This window comes from Artibeus jamaicensis, unplaced genomic scaffold (assembly GCF_021234435.1).
Source record: "Artibeus jamaicensis isolate MK-2021 breed Jamaican fruit bat unplaced genomic scaffold, CSHL_Jam_final scaffold_916, whole genome shotgun sequence".
Lineage (NCBI taxonomy): Eukaryota > Metazoa > Chordata > Mammalia > Chiroptera > Phyllostomidae > Artibeus > Artibeus jamaicensis.
This window is the reverse complement of record NW_026522059.1, coordinates 6,294,264-6,311,145: the sequence shown is the minus strand read 5'-3', so window position 1 is coordinate 6,311,145 and position 16,882 is coordinate 6,294,264. Positions and strand designations below refer to the sequence as shown.

Sequence of the window (16,882 nt, the reverse complement as noted above, 5' to 3'; positions counted from 1 at the left end):
TGGTGATATGTCACCTCAAGACCACAATCTGGCCCCTAATTCTGCTCATGTATGCTGGGTTGGACATTCTTTCTAGAACTTTCCATATTTATATCTCCTTTTAGTGTTATGTCTCCTTAGGCTTTTCTTGCTGTGGAGTTTTTGGATTTCTCTCTGATTTTAAAAACATCCTTCCTGCCATCTTCTGGTTTTCATAAGGCGTTATTGCTGTGTTTCAGTATTCTGAGTTGCCTCTTTTTAAGTCTTCATTTCTGAAATGCATCTTTCTTTTACTTTCATTTCCTTCCTGAATTCTCGTACCAAGTGTCTTAAGTTTTCCTAATTCTGATTTACATTATTATTTTATGTGTTGAACCACATTAAGTGCTTAGTTCCTTTCAAAATAGTAGGTTAAGGTTTTGATATATATCATAGGCATGTCTTTTTGAGTGCTTTTATTGATTATAAGGCTCAACTTTTTGTTCTCTTTTAGGAGTAATAATTTAGTATGGGATTGCCAACCCTACATTTTGTTGCAAATTTTTGTGTAAAATTAACTTTGCTGCACTTTTAGGAGAGGTGGAGTTTATGTTTTAACTTCACAGAGCCCCTTTTTCAATTGTTTTCATGTTGTACTGAAAACAGGATGACTAGAGTCCCTTCGCACGTTTTCTTGGACTGTATTTCCTCTCCACCGTCCTTACTGTGAGTAGCTGGGACTTCACTAACACGGTTCCTGCCAGGATCCCGCCCTGGGAAGGAGAGGCGGCTGGTCCGTTCCAGCAGCGCAGGGGATCCTGGTGGTTTCCCTCTTCAGCCCCTGAACATTTGCACTCATCCAGTGCTGGACTGGGCAACGCCCTCCCACTTCCAGGTGCTTTTCCTGTTTTTCCCATGGCACATCCCAGGGACTATCTGTTGGCCGTAATGGGGGCTCTTTTGTTTTCCAGCTATGACAGATGCCTACTTGCGTCTTTGTGATTCCTCCCACGCTTGATATCACACCAATCTTGGGGCTCTTGGGAGACCCACTAGCCACTTCCATTTGGAATTTATGGGGCTACCACATCGCCTGTTTCATTCTAAATACAGTCCATAAGGTTTTTTGTTTTGCTGGCTAAGTGCTCAGATATCTGGGCATTCGGAGAGATTTAGAAACATGGCACCACAGCCACTGTGTCCCTGGAATCCTCTCCCCTTCTTCTAATAACCTAGAAAAGGCCAGACATTGCCTTTCCCCAAGTGTTAGTTAACTTGAACATCTTTCCTTTGTAGGGTCATGCTATTATCTTACTTAAAACCCTTCGGGGCCTCCTTCCTGCCCCCAGGATCGATTCTAAGTTCCTTAAAGTAGCACAGTGGACATTGAACTTCTGCTAGCCCACTCTTTCCTCAACCATGGCACCCACCACCTCGTTGCACAAATCCTTTATCCTAGACTCTCCTATGTCCTCACTGTTCTGCAAACACAAGGCCTTTCCCATCACCGTCCCTCTGCCAGTGCTGTTTTCTTAACTGGAAGTCTTCTTCCATTCCTTGTCTCCCTCTTGTACTCAGCTCAAGATATCACCTTTTCTGTAAACTTTGCCTTAAAATCACCCAGTTGGAACAAATCACTGATTTTGGACAAAGCAGCTATATAGTTCAAAGCACAAAACTCTGTCTCTGTGTCCAATTCTCATCTCAGCCATCATGTAGACATATGACCTTGAATGAATCCTCACCTACAAAATGGGAATTAGAATGCTGCCTCACTTATGGGTTATTTCTGAGGCTTTACTGAGACAACCATGCAAAAGATGGAGGAGTCCTCTCCTGGCATGCAGTAAGAGCTCAGTAAGGGGGAGCCAGTGCCAATTTCTCCCTCCCACTAAATGATGTCTTAGTCTTGGGGTCCAGCATGTTGCTTTGCCTATATCAGACATTTAACCAACATTTGCTGATGTTATTTTTAACCACATGAAAGAGAAGAATTCACGGTGAGTCTGGGATACCTGAGAAAAGAGACAGAAGCTACCTTACAGTGCAGGAGAGGGCACAGGCCTTGCTAGTAGACTGACCCAGAGCTAAGTTCAGAGGTCACCTGTACAACATGCTACTGTGTCAATCGAGTGTTATGAGCCCAGACTCTGGAATGAGACTTTTGGGGTTGGAATCCAGGCTGTAACATTTTTCACCTGTCAGATGCTGTGAAACTTACTTCATTCTCTGAGCCTCAGTTCTCTCATCTTTAAAATGGGGATAATAATGCCTCCCTCCAAGGGTTGCCATGAGGATTTCATGAGTTACTGTACGTAAAGTATTTGCAACAGTGACAACCCACATGTAGGTGTCTGTGGTATTATTAAGGTGCCAATTTTGCTGACCCCAGAAGCTATGCTGCTGTATCTATGAGCAACAAAGGAACATAAGTGGGAGTTGAGGTTGTTGTCTACTTTCTGTATTCATGGGCAATGCCACATAAGAGGGAGACCTATTTCGATTTTGGTTCTTGTGCTTTTTTAGATTGGGGGAGAAACTCTTGCCTTAGCAGAATAATTGGATTATTACATGGAGTAAGACCACCAGAATAGACACTGACATTGTCGCACATTTCAATATGGGTCCTGGATCCCGTTATTTTAACTTCTGACCCCATGAAAAGGTCAGCTGGCAGGCTCTAGGTGAGGGACCATCAGCTCACAAAGAAATTTCACCTGGTAGCTTTGTTCTTTCGTATTTACCTTGAAGAAGGAAGCAAACTTTGTATGGCCGTGATAAACAGAAGAACGATAAACGCACAGACCAAGTTTGACTTGAACACTTCATCTCTCATTTGAGAATACTGTAATTAAAAAAGAAGGAGAATAAATTACTTCCCAGCAGAGTTGGGCATTTGGAAGAGTTAAGTTTTACCAGTGTTTAGAGTTGGAGGGAAACAGCAGGAAGAGACAAAGCAAATAAAGATTTTTCAAAAATTGATAGGAACTCATATCTTATAAAACCCTTCAGAGTGTGGTCTCCATCCCTCCCTCCCTGCTTTCAGTGGGGACCCAGGGGGGAGGAGATGTCCCTTCACAGTCAGAGGGCCTGGGAGAGGGACTTTGCCTGAGCTTACCCCTTTCTTCTCCCACTGAAATAGCATAACTTTCACGAAACAGAAGAGCACACACCCACATATTTAGCAAATCAAATTCACATTGACTTTCTCCATGAGTAAACTTAAGTCATTGAAGGATCTTGCTCCATTTCTTGTTTGGTTTGGGGACACAGGGAAGTCTTTTACCAGAGAGAGACTTTCTGCCTCCTTTTTCGTAAAACTATTGAAAAATACATTCAGAGACTCTTCAAACAAAAAGTAGCCTAAGCCATCCCCAGCAAAGACAGCCCTTTCATTTCATACAAGGGAAACCAAGACTGATTGACCAATAAGCCTGGAGCCTTCTGCGGCCTGCTTGAGGCAGCCCTGGGGGACAGCGATAACTTTATTTTGATTATGCAGAGTACTCAGTAATTTAATAATCCGGCCTTAAAAGCTTCTGGAAGGTCAGCACCGAATGTGTACTTGCCTTAGTCCTGCCTAGTTTTTGGAATCATTTAGGAGTCATTAAACTGAGGAATAATCCATTCAGAAGGAGGAAAGGACTCTTAAAACGGAAAAAGACCTTAAATTAGCCTAACCCAAGCTCCTCCTTTTACCTTCCTGCCAGAGAGGCCTAGGAACCTGCCACAGATGGCATGGCATACAGATCATTTTTAGAGGGAGGGGGCAGAAAGCGAAGCCTGGCTTTGGAACGCTGCTGTCCCTGCCTTGAATTTTGCAGAGTTACTTTATGAAGAAAGCCAGTCCACAGAGCTCTGATAATGCCTCAGGCTCCTTGTCCCAACACCAGGAGGAGGAGGTCATGGTCAGGTCAATGAAACAGCATCAGTCCAACCTCTTGTCAGTATGGTAGCCACAATCAACAGGTGCGTGACTTTTATTCCCTGGCCTACTTCTGGGCATGGTCTGGGTTTCAGACTGAAACATCAGACTGAACCAATGGCTCATTGTCGTGGCTGAGATTTGGGGAAGGGCCGTGGTCTGCAGCTGGTGAGCTCTGTGAAAGAAGCACAATGCTGCTCAGAGATTCACACTCAGTGCTGTGACCACGGGGCTCCTGTGGGTCAGGGCCCCTTCTATCCTCCTGTCCGGAGGCCTCTGTCCATGTTTGGACAACCTGCTGGTATCTGGAAGGGAACCAGAAACATGTTCTGAAGAATCATTGAAGCTATCCTCACTCCCAAGGACGCCATAGAAAACCCACGTTACTAAGAACTACAAAGGGCGCCACTTATGAAAAGGATGTGGTCATAGAGACCCACGCACACCAGCCTGAAAATAAATGAGTTAGCCACAAAGCAGTTACTTCGAAGAAGAACTGTCTGAATTCCTCTTAACAACCAGTTGCAATGGACCAAATTATTCTTTGTTGGCTGACCGATTAATTTCAAACCAACTTGGCTATCTAGATTAGGTAGTAATATTTTTGAAACAACAATAATAATTTGTAGTGTACTTGATCTCTCTCTCCCTCCTTTTCTTCATCTTCACCATTGTCATCATCATCATCATCAACTCATCATCATTCTCATCATCACAGCATCTCGAAGTGGTAAGGGACCACTGCCTTCAGGAATCCTTTTCATAACATCCCTGATATCACCTATTGCTTATCTCCAGGTGACCTTCTTTGCTTTGTTGGAGGATGTGGGTTTCTTTTCTCTGAGCTGGGGCAGGACATCCCAAGGTTTTTAACACCTTCAACTTGAATACTCCTGGTGGCTGAGAGCTCACTTCTTTGCAGAGTTTCCTTCCATCATCATTGGTCCATTTGCACTGTGAAAAGTTCCTTTCCTATAGATCCCACACCCAAGTCTCCGACTCCTTTCCTGAGTGTTTCTTACTGATGACTTTAAAAATGTCACATAATCATCATTTATTCAGATTAAAGTTGCATAAGATCTAGTGTTTTTCATTTTCTTCTGGTGGCAAGCTGGTGGAGACCAAGTGGGAAGACTTAGTTTGCCTCCAGATCTTCCACTATCAGTGTTTCGCTGTGAGCCAACACCTGGAGGCAGTACCTGAGCCAACTGTAATGGGGTTCATGCTAATTGCAAGGGCTTCCTTTGAGAGCATAGATTAGAATTTGATTATTATTATTTTTCAGTCTGTAGGGTTTTGGTTGATTCAGGAAATGGCCATAGTCTAATGTAACAAGTTTGAGTGATAATGACTAATAATTCAGGAATCTAACCTCTGTTCTATTGTTAAATGAATAAATTCTATACCTACCACAATGTTGGTGCTATGCTATGTGCTATGCATGGATGATGTCATTTAATTATGGCAACACATTGCGGGAGATCCATTTATCACATCCCCATTTTGCATATAATGAGATTGAGGGTTAGAATAATTGAGAGACTCAGCCAGGACTTTACAGAGTGTAAGTAGGGAATCCAAAGAGTTTGGCCCCCGGCCCCAGCATAAGGTCCCATTGGCTCCTCCGTCTACTACTACTTTGCTATTTTCCAGATAGGGTCATCTTCATTGGGCACACAATAATGTGTCTTGGTATATACATACTTCAATGCTGTGGTTTATGATACAAAGAAATGACAGTTCCCTACTTGATTTGATCAGGATGAGAATAGGGCTCCCTTTCTAGGAAGTGGGACAGGAGAAACTCGTGTTATACTTTGTCCATGTCTGGGGATGTTGGCCCTGGATTCTCTTGGGAGGCATCTTCAGAAAGGAACTCAGAGCCTTGAGGATCTGTGGGTTCCTAGCTCAGTCACAAGGAAGCCTGGAACACAGATCTGACCACACAAGGAAAAACCCCTTCTGGATTCTTCAGCCACAGAGGGATGACCAGGGAAGCTAGCTTGTAGAGGTGAAGGAGAGCTTCCAATCGCCTATGTTTCTGTGTCTAAGGCAGGCCTGGAAAATCTTCCTAGGTGTGTGGCAGGAAAGTTACCCTGCATGCCTAGGTTCTCGCCTTGGACTATGAGATATGAGGTACTAACTAAATCTTTACATCTCTACAAGATGTAATTATCTATCTAGCTAATGGTCCAAAGGACAACCATACTTTTGTCCAAGTGAGCATGTGAGATTACAAAATTTTATAGGTAGAGTAGATTGTATTTCTCGCCTTGGTCTAACTCTTCTTAGTGCCAATTTCACTCAGTAAAATCTCTCAGAAATGAACCGTTAACTCCTGCCCGCATATTTTCAACTGTGGGGGAAATCATCCGCTCACTTGAGAACCCATTTCATCTTTGGATAAATCTAGTTTGCAGAGAGATAATTTCCTAGCATATCTTTCATTAGTATAAATTAATATGTTTGTTAAATTAAAGAAGAATCTCAGCCGAGACCATCTGCTCATTTTCACAAGTGAGGGAATTTAACTTCATTCTTTTGTGAAATTCCTCATTATGTATCATGGCGGTGGCTAGAGCATCCTTAAATTAGACCATTGGGGTAAAAGACATAATTGCAATGAAAGTGCAAGGGACTAATTTGTAGTCATTTCCTATTTTGAAATAGCCTGTCTTCCCCAGCTTGGTGTCTAGTATCTAGCCACAGTCATTACCAGGAGCAGTTCAATGGGGGACAGGTGTGTCCGAGGAAATCTCTCACCGGCATACTTCTTCCCAAGCCACCTGACTTCTGCACAGACATAGGTTTCCTCATGTTCAGTAGACTTACCAAGAAACTCATTAACATATGTAACATGGACAGCTTCACAAGTGTGAGGCTGGAACGATGTCACCCAGGGATAGAATGAGACCCTTCATGGCCATATGTTTCTTAATGCTATACTCTTCCTTGGTTGTATGTGTGTGTGTGTGTGTGTGTGTGTTTGAGGGGGGTGGTTGACTGATGCATGAGAATTCCAAGCAGAGGATTACAAAGCTTCCATCTCACCATTCTTCCAGCTCACCCTCCCCCAAGTCTCCCACCCTTGGAAGGAGGACTCTCCCTTTCTTGACTCGTCCATTCCCCAAGCTAGGGTGAGGCCGAGGGAGTGGCACTTACCCCATGCTCCTTGCCAGAAGCCCCTGGTTGCAGATGATGGTGATGTCTACACATGAAAGATGATGCTTGCTTCAAGGACCACGCCAATAACCTTTGGATTGAAATCTTCATAGTTCTATCATTTTAGATCATACTACTATAGATGACATGGGCTGAAAATGCTGGCTTTGTGGGACTGGAGCTAGCTAATTGGTCTGATAAAAAGGCAAGTAAAATGGCCCTTGATTACATGTGTCTACCTAGAGGGAAGTAGAAATAGCAATAACTTTACAAGAAAATATCAAGAACATAAAGGAGTCTGACAAAAACCACCGCTTGAATAAGGGGTGATTTCTCCCCCGCCCCCAGGGTCCTTGTATTCTGTCCTTCCTTCTTGAAGGAGGTGGCCTAAATATTCTTACTATTTTGGGTCTTATTAGAGTAGCAAAAATATGACAGTAACCTAAGCTTCCAACAGAAAAATTCCTTTAAAAAATAAGGTCATGAAAATGATTGGATAGTATCTGATTCAGAAAGTGAGAGAAAACACCCAAGATTGTTTGGTTCATGCTCCATGTTCCTACCTCCCCACATCTAAATAAGAAGTGTAGTGTTTCAACAAATTCGGAATGTCTTGAGGAAGAAAAAACATGCATTTTTCCCTCGTTACCTGATTCCAGAGTCCAACATCTTAATCTATCAAATGGAATGATTCCATCAGATAGAAGGTGGAATGAATCCATTTTAATTCATTCATTTGCATAGCCTTCTTTGCTTTGCAAATTCTTTCTTAATTATCCAATTCTACTCATGACGCCAACAGGAGTTGATAGGAAGAAGAAAGAAGCGTTTCAAAGTTCATGATGCATTTTTTTTCTGAAATCTGTTAAGCCTCCATTTAACTTGGAATTTCTTAATAAAGGACAGAGAAAACAGAGAAATTCTGAACAGAGATAAGAACCAATTGAACTCAACTGAAAGGTTATCCAATGGCTTCCTTGTGTGACAAATCCTTGTGTTCGTGTGGCTGCTGACAGAAAAAGGGCAACATTAAATGGATGTGTTGAAAATCCTCAGCACAGAACTTGATTTCTAGCAAGCTCTTTTAGTACACAACTTTGTGTGTTAATACTTATATTTAAGTGTCCGTGGAAGTTGTGGCCCTAGTACCCTGTGATACAAGACATGTTACAACTGTTCCTGCTCACCATTTTCAGTGAAGCCGTTTTTTTGAGAGAGCTCTAGAAGTGTGGGATTTCTTTTAGGTGGTGGTGTAGCCTCAACCGGATTTGGACTGGCATAGCGTCAATCAGAAGAAGAGGGAGAGGGACTACTGCATGTACTCACACTTCTGTTATGTGAGTATTTTGTCTTCTGATTTTTGCACCAGTCTAATTCAGGGCAGGGATTATGATCATCACCGTCTCAGTGAGCTCCCCATCCCCTCGGTGGCAGGAATGGGGTTCGTCACATCTACTCAGTCATCAAGTCCACGTTTTCTGCCCTTTTACTGAACCCCAAACACTTGTAAGAGGAATGGAGCTTTTGTATGTGTGTGTGGGAGTGTCCGTCTGAGTGGCAGGAAGCTCTCGACCTGTCAGTGTCCGATAATGATTCATAAACTAGTCAGCCCTCCTTCACACCCTCAAAGCGGGCTTTCAACAAGGTCTGTTTGATGCCTGAGCCCAGGCTTCTAGGATCATTGTGAGCCTAATGAAGACACACCTTCTAGGTCTCTCTGAAGCCACACTGACCTTGAGTGTAGACCTGGGTGTGACCTTCTGGGGGGACCTCATGCCCCAAGGCATGAGGCAGGTGACTAGCTCAAACCTTCACATGCAGCCAAAGACAGAGAAAGGTGGCTGGAGACTCAGGACAAGAGAATCCCAGAAGAGTTTTCTCAAAATGTAGGCCCCCGCCCCTGCAAAGTTAGAATCTTGGGGGACAGAGCGATGGGCATTTTAAATAAGATCCCAGGGAAACCTCAAGCTTGGAAACTACTAGCCTGGGACAAAGACGCTTTTACTGCTGAAATTTGTAACAGTGACAAAGGAGGTCTTTTCTTCAAAAAAAGTTTCAGAATTTAACAGAAAGACACTATCATTGAAAGAAGGAAGGAAATCTGTTATCACTGATATGGTTTGACTGAACACTTACTAAAACATCAAAACAGAAATTCCCAGTTAATTCTGAAGTGTCTATCAAACGTATCTTCATCTCTATTCAAAATGGAAACGTTGCCACATTCTGAGGTTGGTCACAGCGTTTCTGCCATACTAAATTGAACGAAGTCCCTCCAAACAAGTGTTTCTATGGTAATAAGCATTCTCAACACACTAAAGGTTTTGAGTTGGTTTTAAGTAATTATAATTCCTTGCCTTCCTCATCCTAAGCTTTGTTCAGAGCCTGGTCCTAGGAGAGAAGTAAGAACCAGAGACTGAGAAACATCGCCTTCTTGTAAGTTAAATTCTTCCTCATACAGAGAACATTCGCAAATCGGTGAGTGCAAGGAAAGACGGCAGCAAAGACAAGTGTGCAAGTCACAAAAGAACTATAAAGACCAGAACACAAAAACACGTACCTGAAGACATCAACATCAATAATAATTTTTTAAAAGGACAGGCAGATCCTGCGTGTCTCTTATCAAGTTGGCAAGCTTAAAAAGTAGAGGCACGATTTTTTAAGGGCAATTGCAGAATGCACATCAGGCATTTAAAAATGTGCATTCTTTCACTCCCATTTTTAGGCCTCGATCCAAAGAAGACAGTTGAGCATGGATGTCTGATTAAATATGACACTAGCCATCACCATGTAGGGTATAATTAACAGCAGTGAAAAACTGAGGGGAAAAAAAGCCAACAATGGTTAAAACACACAATGGAGTAAGTAGCATGCAGTTACAAAGCAATTTCTGTATAACTTCACACTTAACACTGGGAAAAAGTTCAACGGCCTGTGTGTCAAGTGGTCCCATTTCAGAAAAGGAGTGGCAGAGGTGTGTGTGTGGCATCACACTCGTGAAAGATGACCGTGACCGCTGCCTGCATGTTATTAGCACCGGTGATTCTCCTGGTTGGAAGGCCACCGACATACCATTCTCCCCTTTCTGCCGTAGGTGCTTAGAATAAGCTTTTATTCTGGAAAATGCATTCTTTTTTAATAAGAAAAGGTCGTCTATAATAAGAGAAGAAGTCCACCATGACTGACAGTATTTGACCAACATGTCTTGTTCCCTGAATCTCTTTGGTGTAGTTCTGATTTTTGTTTGCCCCTGAGATCTGCAAGCTCCCTTAGCAAATGTTAACCTGAGACTGAAGGGGGGTAGAGGATTCTTCTGTGAAGTCGGAAGGACTTGGAGGGGACCTCCGATGACTGGGTTAGGGCCCCCACCCGCATGCCGGGGTCCACCTGAAAGTCCTTGTACGGCTGCTGGGCAGTGAAGATGTTGAGACCCACTGATGCGGATCTGGTCACATGACCTGTCACTCACACAGGGTGATTTTTGAGAACAAAAGGAGGCGTTACTAATAGTTGTATTGACAATGGATGTAAACCAGCACAGTCTCAGGCAAACCAGGTCACGTGGTCGCCTTGGTCCCGGGCTCAAAGCACCAACTGTGCATTTCACAGCGGCGGAAACCAGGGGACAGGGTGGGAAAGTGTGCTGCTCACACGTGGCTTTTCTGAGGTTTAGCTGGAAAGATTCCTGCGTGTGTGCCACTTTGAAATGCCAAGGCAGGGAGTTAAGTGGGACTGTTTAGTCTTTTCTCCTGAAACGCCACAGCCAGAGAGTCAGATCAAAGCCGACCTGCATGGCCTGGCCAGTGTAGCTCAGCTGGTTGGGTGTCGTCCCACAAAGCAAAGGGTCACTGGTTCGACTCCCAGTTGGGGCACATGAGAGGCAACTGATCCATGTTTCTCTCCTATTCTTTCTCCCCCCTTTCTCTCTCTCAGAACAAATAAATAAAATCTAAAAACAAAATAAAACAAAACAAAACTGACCCATGTCTTCTGGCTCTTAGAGTTCACTAAAACAATATTTTGAACCCAGCTAGCTACAGGGGTGAAGCAGTCTCCTTGAACGTTCTCCCCGGTCTGAGTCTTCACTCATCCCACAAGTGTTTCTGCAACACCAGGGGGCATCCAACAGCCTGGTGCATGATGCTGTGGATGGAGACGCCAACTTTTATACGCAAAGGTGTTTGGGAAAGGTCTGAATGACATTTCAAAGGAGCTTTTGTATTCTCCAATTCACTAATAGAGGGGGAGAGGGGAAGGGGTTCCCTGATCTGCGTATCTTTTTGCTGTTGAAACAGAGCGAAGCCTTTTCCTCCCCACATTTCCCAGGGCAAGGTCATTATTTCCATTTGCACTTTTCCTTTCGGAAAACATGCTTTTACGGTGCAGACTTGCTCCCCCAAAGCTGGGTGGGGCGGTTGTCTGAGGCTTTGATGTCATGAATACCATGTTTCTTAACTCCCCACCCCTCTCATGTTGTAGTGTCTTTGAAATCAGATTGTTCTTGGTATCTGTGGAGTCTTCAAATCTTTGAGTTCCTCCAGAGAGGCCTGCAAGTGCTCCTACTGGTCACCAGGGGGCAATATAATTCTCTGAGGTTTTATTTAGTGCACAGTTAGACTGTGAGCTCAGGCAGCAAACCTACACGGATTGCCTTTCGAAGTTTAGACTCTTGGAGAGCTCTTTTTTTCCCCTTCATCTGACCAATACCAGGGTATAGGAATGTGGGTTTCTTCTATCCTTGTCTGCTGGGTGGCTTTTTTTTTTCTGTTCATTCTTACGCTGGAGGTGTAAGCCCAGTTTATTGGGGGGTGGGGGGTGGGGGAGGGGTCCTCTTAAACTCCCCAATTGGTCGGTTTTCTTAGCACTGTACAGAAAATGGCATAGCCCCAGTCGATGGTGGCTTAGAGTCACTGAAATATGGCAGCTGGAGTTTTAGATCTGTGACCTCTACTTCACCTCTGAGAGGCTCCGCTTGTCTTTGGTAAGTGGGATGGCAGTGTGTTTTCCGAGGGTGCAGTGAACTGACCCACACACACAACACCAGGCTCGGAGTCACGCTGGCTGGGTGGGGCACTAATTCCGGCGTCCCGTGGGTTTAAAGGCCCCACTCCTATTTCAGTAAGGCCCCAGGATGGTTTCCTGTTTCATCTCCCCCTCAAACTCCTGCTCTGTGCCTAGAACCCCATTCAAGGTTCAAAGGGAAGAGGATGGAGGTAATACAGGCTTGTCTCCTTGTACAAAGGCCTGGGGGGAAAAGTCCCCGAGACAGTGTGGTGAACAGACAAGACCCTGGCTTTGGGGGTCACTGTGGGCTCAGATCACAGCCCCTCTACTGACAGCTGGAGTTTGGATTTCTCCATCAGTTTCATTTAATCACTTAGAATATGAGGCATCTAGTGACATCTACTTCTCGGTCTCCTTGTGCAGACGGCTTAGACTAGCACATAGAGCTGGGTAAACACCTAATGATTGTTACTTATCTTCCGTCAGCGTATCCTCTGCTCAGCAGTAACACAGCCCTAGAGAAAGCAAGAGTGGGGGTGTCTCTGTGGCACGGGGAGACAGATATTCTCTGATGTGCCCCAGCACCCTCACTCTGGGGACCCTGTGCCATGCAGAGCACACGCTAAATGGCTGTATTGCAGTGGGTAAGTCCTGGCCTTTGCTTCTTCTAGAAGAACCCGTCCCCCCACAGAGGTTGCCACAGAGATCGACCTTAGACATCCTGTGCCTCCCCGGATCCATTCCTACCCCAATACCAGGTATCTGCAGACAAGATTCAATTAAAAAAAACATTAGAAATCATGTTTGCAGGGCTCAGGTCATTAGCGAATCAAGTATATCTTTAAGAAGAACAAATAAAAGGGTTTTGTGTGGGTCTGAACACTGGCAGACACCAGCCTTTACAGCAGCTAATTGAGAAGATTCTTTGCAAGACCAGCCTGCTCTTCCTAGCTCCTTCAACATAGCAACCAGGAAAGAAAATGCATTTAATTTGGACCTTAAGCCCCCAATTATATTGTGAATCAGAGATGTCCACCTGCCTTGGCACAGGGGTGGGAGGAGAAGTTGCGAGAAGCAAAATGTTTCATCTTCTTTTGTTATGTTGGCACATAGATACAATACACTAAACTGAACTGATGAAGATATTAATTTTGGAGTCTGCCACCTTTAGGGCGTCACTAGACTTCATTGGGAGTGGTGCGTGTGCACAGCAGTGTGAATTCTCCAAAATGAGGAGCACAGAATCTCCTAGGAAGCTGACCAAATTCACACAAAAACTGCTCACTGGGGCTTTGCAGAGTATCAGATCAAAATCCTGAAATTTGCTGGCAAATACCCTGCTGCTCTTGCTGAGGCTCTTGCAGGTACCAAGCACCTGTGCTCAGTTGAGGGCGGCCTGTTGGTTTCCATTGGTGCCGAGGAGCAGCCCAGTTCAGCAGGGACAGTGCCTCCCACAGCACTTTACAGTTCAGAGCTGGGTGGAGGGAGGGGCACTGGAAAAGTCGTCGTCAGTATGGCGATGGCTGCCGTTCTTGGACACTTCATCTAATGAAGGCATTGCTTGAAGCCTTCCATGCTAACCTGTGAAGGAGGCATGTTCATGATCCTCACTGTACGGCTCATGCTCAGAGAGGCTACTCCACTTTTCAAAGGTCACACAGCAAAGCAGTAGCAGAGGCAGATTTCAAACTCAACTCTGGGTCCACAACCCATTTTTTTCCTATTATGCCTACATCAGGGGCCAGCAGGGAACTGGGAAAGTGGGAGAACACATGTCCCCTACAAGCTAAGTAAGACAGAGTTTATCACTAATGCCTACGTGAAGTGATTGGATGCCTTTATATATATTATGTTACAAGGGTTGCAACTGACAAGAATTAACTTAAAACCAAAGGCAAGTGGGTGCTAATGTCACTTGGGTTGATAATATCAAAGGGGAAGGAATGGCTGTCATGCTCACTGGGATAAAGGGCTCCTTGTTCTTTCCCTTCAAGAGCCTGCTCGAGGCTCTTTATTTAAAAGGCATCTCCTCTCATGGCCTTCAGTCTACTCATGATTTTCAAACGGAAAAACAAAAGACAATACCAAACCAAACAAACAAACAAACGAACCACAAACATACCAAGCAAAACCACAGCCCCTGGACTCTCTCTGTGGTTCCGCGAACATTTATGACAATTTACTTCAGAAAAAGAGCCACTACAGAGACCCAGCTCTACCTTGTGCTCCAGGCTGGAGTCTTTAAACATCAGTGAGAATGGCTTGATATGCTCTCTTCTCAATTTATCGCCACTCCGCAAGTCGATGGTATGTTCTATTCGCTTGTTAATTTCCTCAGGCCCAGACTGGACATGCAAAGCTTGTGCAAGATGGTTTGGAAGTAGATTTATTGAATTTCTTGTTAGGGCAGCCAGAGTCTAGGGGGAAAGCACATGCAAACACAATAAAACTGCTAGTCCCCTTTGGATTAAAAAGAAATGCAATGTTTTCAGATTAGGTGGCATTGCAAACAGTAACAGCATTCCATGCAGTTGTATTCAGTGAAACCTACAGAAGTTGGTAAGTTAGCATTTAGTTTAGAGAAACACAACCTGGTAAGTTAGCACATCAAGAGGGACACGCCCCTTTCCTCTGTGTAGGTGCACTGAATTCTTTTGGTTTGGTTATTTAAAGAGTTGTCAGCTTGGAAGTGTTCATCAGGACCGTTTCTCTAACCAGCCACATCTCTGGTACGAGAGAAAGAGAACCAGTACAGACAACAGAAAGTAAAGTATATCCGGAAAGCCCACAGAAATGATCATCTCCAGCCAAGTAGATTCCACATTTTCGTGTGGTCTTTCCTTTCATGGTGGTGGAGACTTGGGGACACGTTGACTTGCATTTTTTTTCCTTAGCATTCCTCATGGACATACAGCCAAGTGTGCCAAGATCTCCTTGAACTTGATAATGATTGTTAGGTTTTTACGTTTGACAGTTTTTCCCCCATAGACATTATATATCTATATTTTCATATAGATATATATGTTTATTTCCTTTAGGCAAAAAATGCAAGCAGCTGCAGCCTCTCCATTACACAGGGTTAATTAACCAGCAGGAGGTGTGAGAAGGCGTGACCACTGTGGCTGGTCACTGGCTATGGCTGCATGGGTGCAGAAATAGCGTTAGCTTGTACAGACACATCAGGTTTGGCAGGGAGGTCCCTGTCTCTAGGTAATTCAGTGCAGGTGACAAGACCCACCGGCTGGATCTAGCCGAATGCAGTGCTCACTTACAGCTCCAACATAAGACAACTTTGTTGAGAAAACAGGGGACTTCAGCTGATGGGAATGCTTAACTGTGCCCCCGAGAAATTTCCCTGCAGAGGATGGGGTGCCTCTGTAGAGCAGGGCAGCGAAAACTCCCTGCTGCCCCGCCTCTATCCACACCCACTGCCTCTGCTTGTCTCCGCCAGCCCCTCAGCTTGGCTGTGCTCAGAGCCCAGGCTGGCCTGAGAGAAGGCAACGGACTCACTGCATGGCAGCCCGTGAGAGCTGACAGTCCCTTGGAGGCCCTTCTGCCCGGACCCTTTCTGTATCTGCGAGGCTCTGGGAGCAAGAGTCACCAGCTCATTGACAGCTGGGTCAGATCCTCTGACTTCAGAGCCAGAGCTTGGGCCTTGACCTCCCAGAGCCTTCTAGCCCATTCCAGAAGGATTCTTCCTATCATGCTGTTGGACTGTCCATTTTCACCTTCGTGGAGACAGTCCGGGTAACCTAAGTGCTGGGTCTCTAAAGAATTCCATAGCAGGGCTTCCGCACTGCTAGCACTTACTGCATCCCTCATCGGCAGCCCCAGGGTGCAGTGGTACCAACAGGAGAAAGGGACGTACACGCTCTCAGGGCACTGGAGCAGTTAATTTCTGCTCCGAGTTACTCCGGAGGCCACCACAGGGAAAGAGATAGATGTCAGGGGGAGGTACGCAGGATGGGAGGTAAGGAGAAGGGCTGGAGTGGAGAGAAGGAAGCAGGGACCAATGTTCCAGAAAATTAAGCAGCAGGATCCATGCAGGGCCAGAGAGCTCCAGCCCCTGGGATTCAATGCATCAGAACGCGTCCCCGAAGGCAAAGGACAGAGACTGTCCACTGCTCCATGCACCTCCATGGGCTTCCTGGGTAGAATCCTCTCTAAACAGCTTAGAACATGACAACATTGCATTCTCTGTCTTGGAAAGGAGGTGGAAAAGATGCTAAGCTGACTTGGTCTGGGCACACACTCTGGCTTAGCGATGCGCCGGTGCTCCCAGCAAGTGCCTGGAGCTGGAGTCCAACAGCTAAAGATCTGCAGACAGTCATCATTCCGCGTGTCCACCCCGCTCTGTAATTTGCATTCTCTGGCAGTTTTCTTTCTTTGAACTAAATTGGGCCTGTCGACTCAACCAGCCCCTCATGTCTTCAATCGCTCTTGGACCTTTGAGTTTCACAGAGAAAGGGGGTTTCAGGAAACATTTTCAGGACTTACTTACGTGCATTCCAGCAGCAGTTATCACAGCCCTAATGTGACCATCATTTTGTACGAGAACGGTAACTTCTATAACGAAGATGGCATAATCTCAGAGTAAAATATGGGTCCTTTCCATTGAATGCTTTTAACTTAATGAATAACTCATTTAAAGAGCTTTGTCCTCATTTTTGTCATCTTGATGGGCATTGGTGAAAATGTCATTGGGGGCTGACACTCGTGTCCTTCTGGGGCATCTGTGACATTGGCCACTTTTGAAAGGCAGGGGTCAACCCAATCTCTCCCTTTCAGAGTTTCCCAAATTCTACCCCTCCTAAATTCCTATTGTCTGTCTAT

The 16,882-nt window shown here is 44.9% G+C and overlaps 1 protein-coding gene across 3 annotated transcripts in view; it reads right to left on the bottom strand.

Moving 5' to 3' along the window:
- Positions 1 to 16,882, bottom strand: part of ADCY8 (adenylate cyclase 8) — a 150,951-nt gene that overhangs the window by 37,435 nt on the left and 96,634 nt on the right. For 2 of the 3 annotated variants that reach the window (XM_053661057.1, XM_053661056.1), the window contains exon 8: positions 2,703 to 2,803. In XM_053661057.1, the coding sequence (XP_053517032.1) occupies positions 2,703 to 2,803 (101 nt within the window). Of the gene's footprint in view, positions 1 to 2,702; positions 2,804 to 14,268; positions 14,467 to 16,882 lie in introns of all 3 variants that reach the window. The other variant, XM_037166695.2, reaches the window with a different exon arrangement.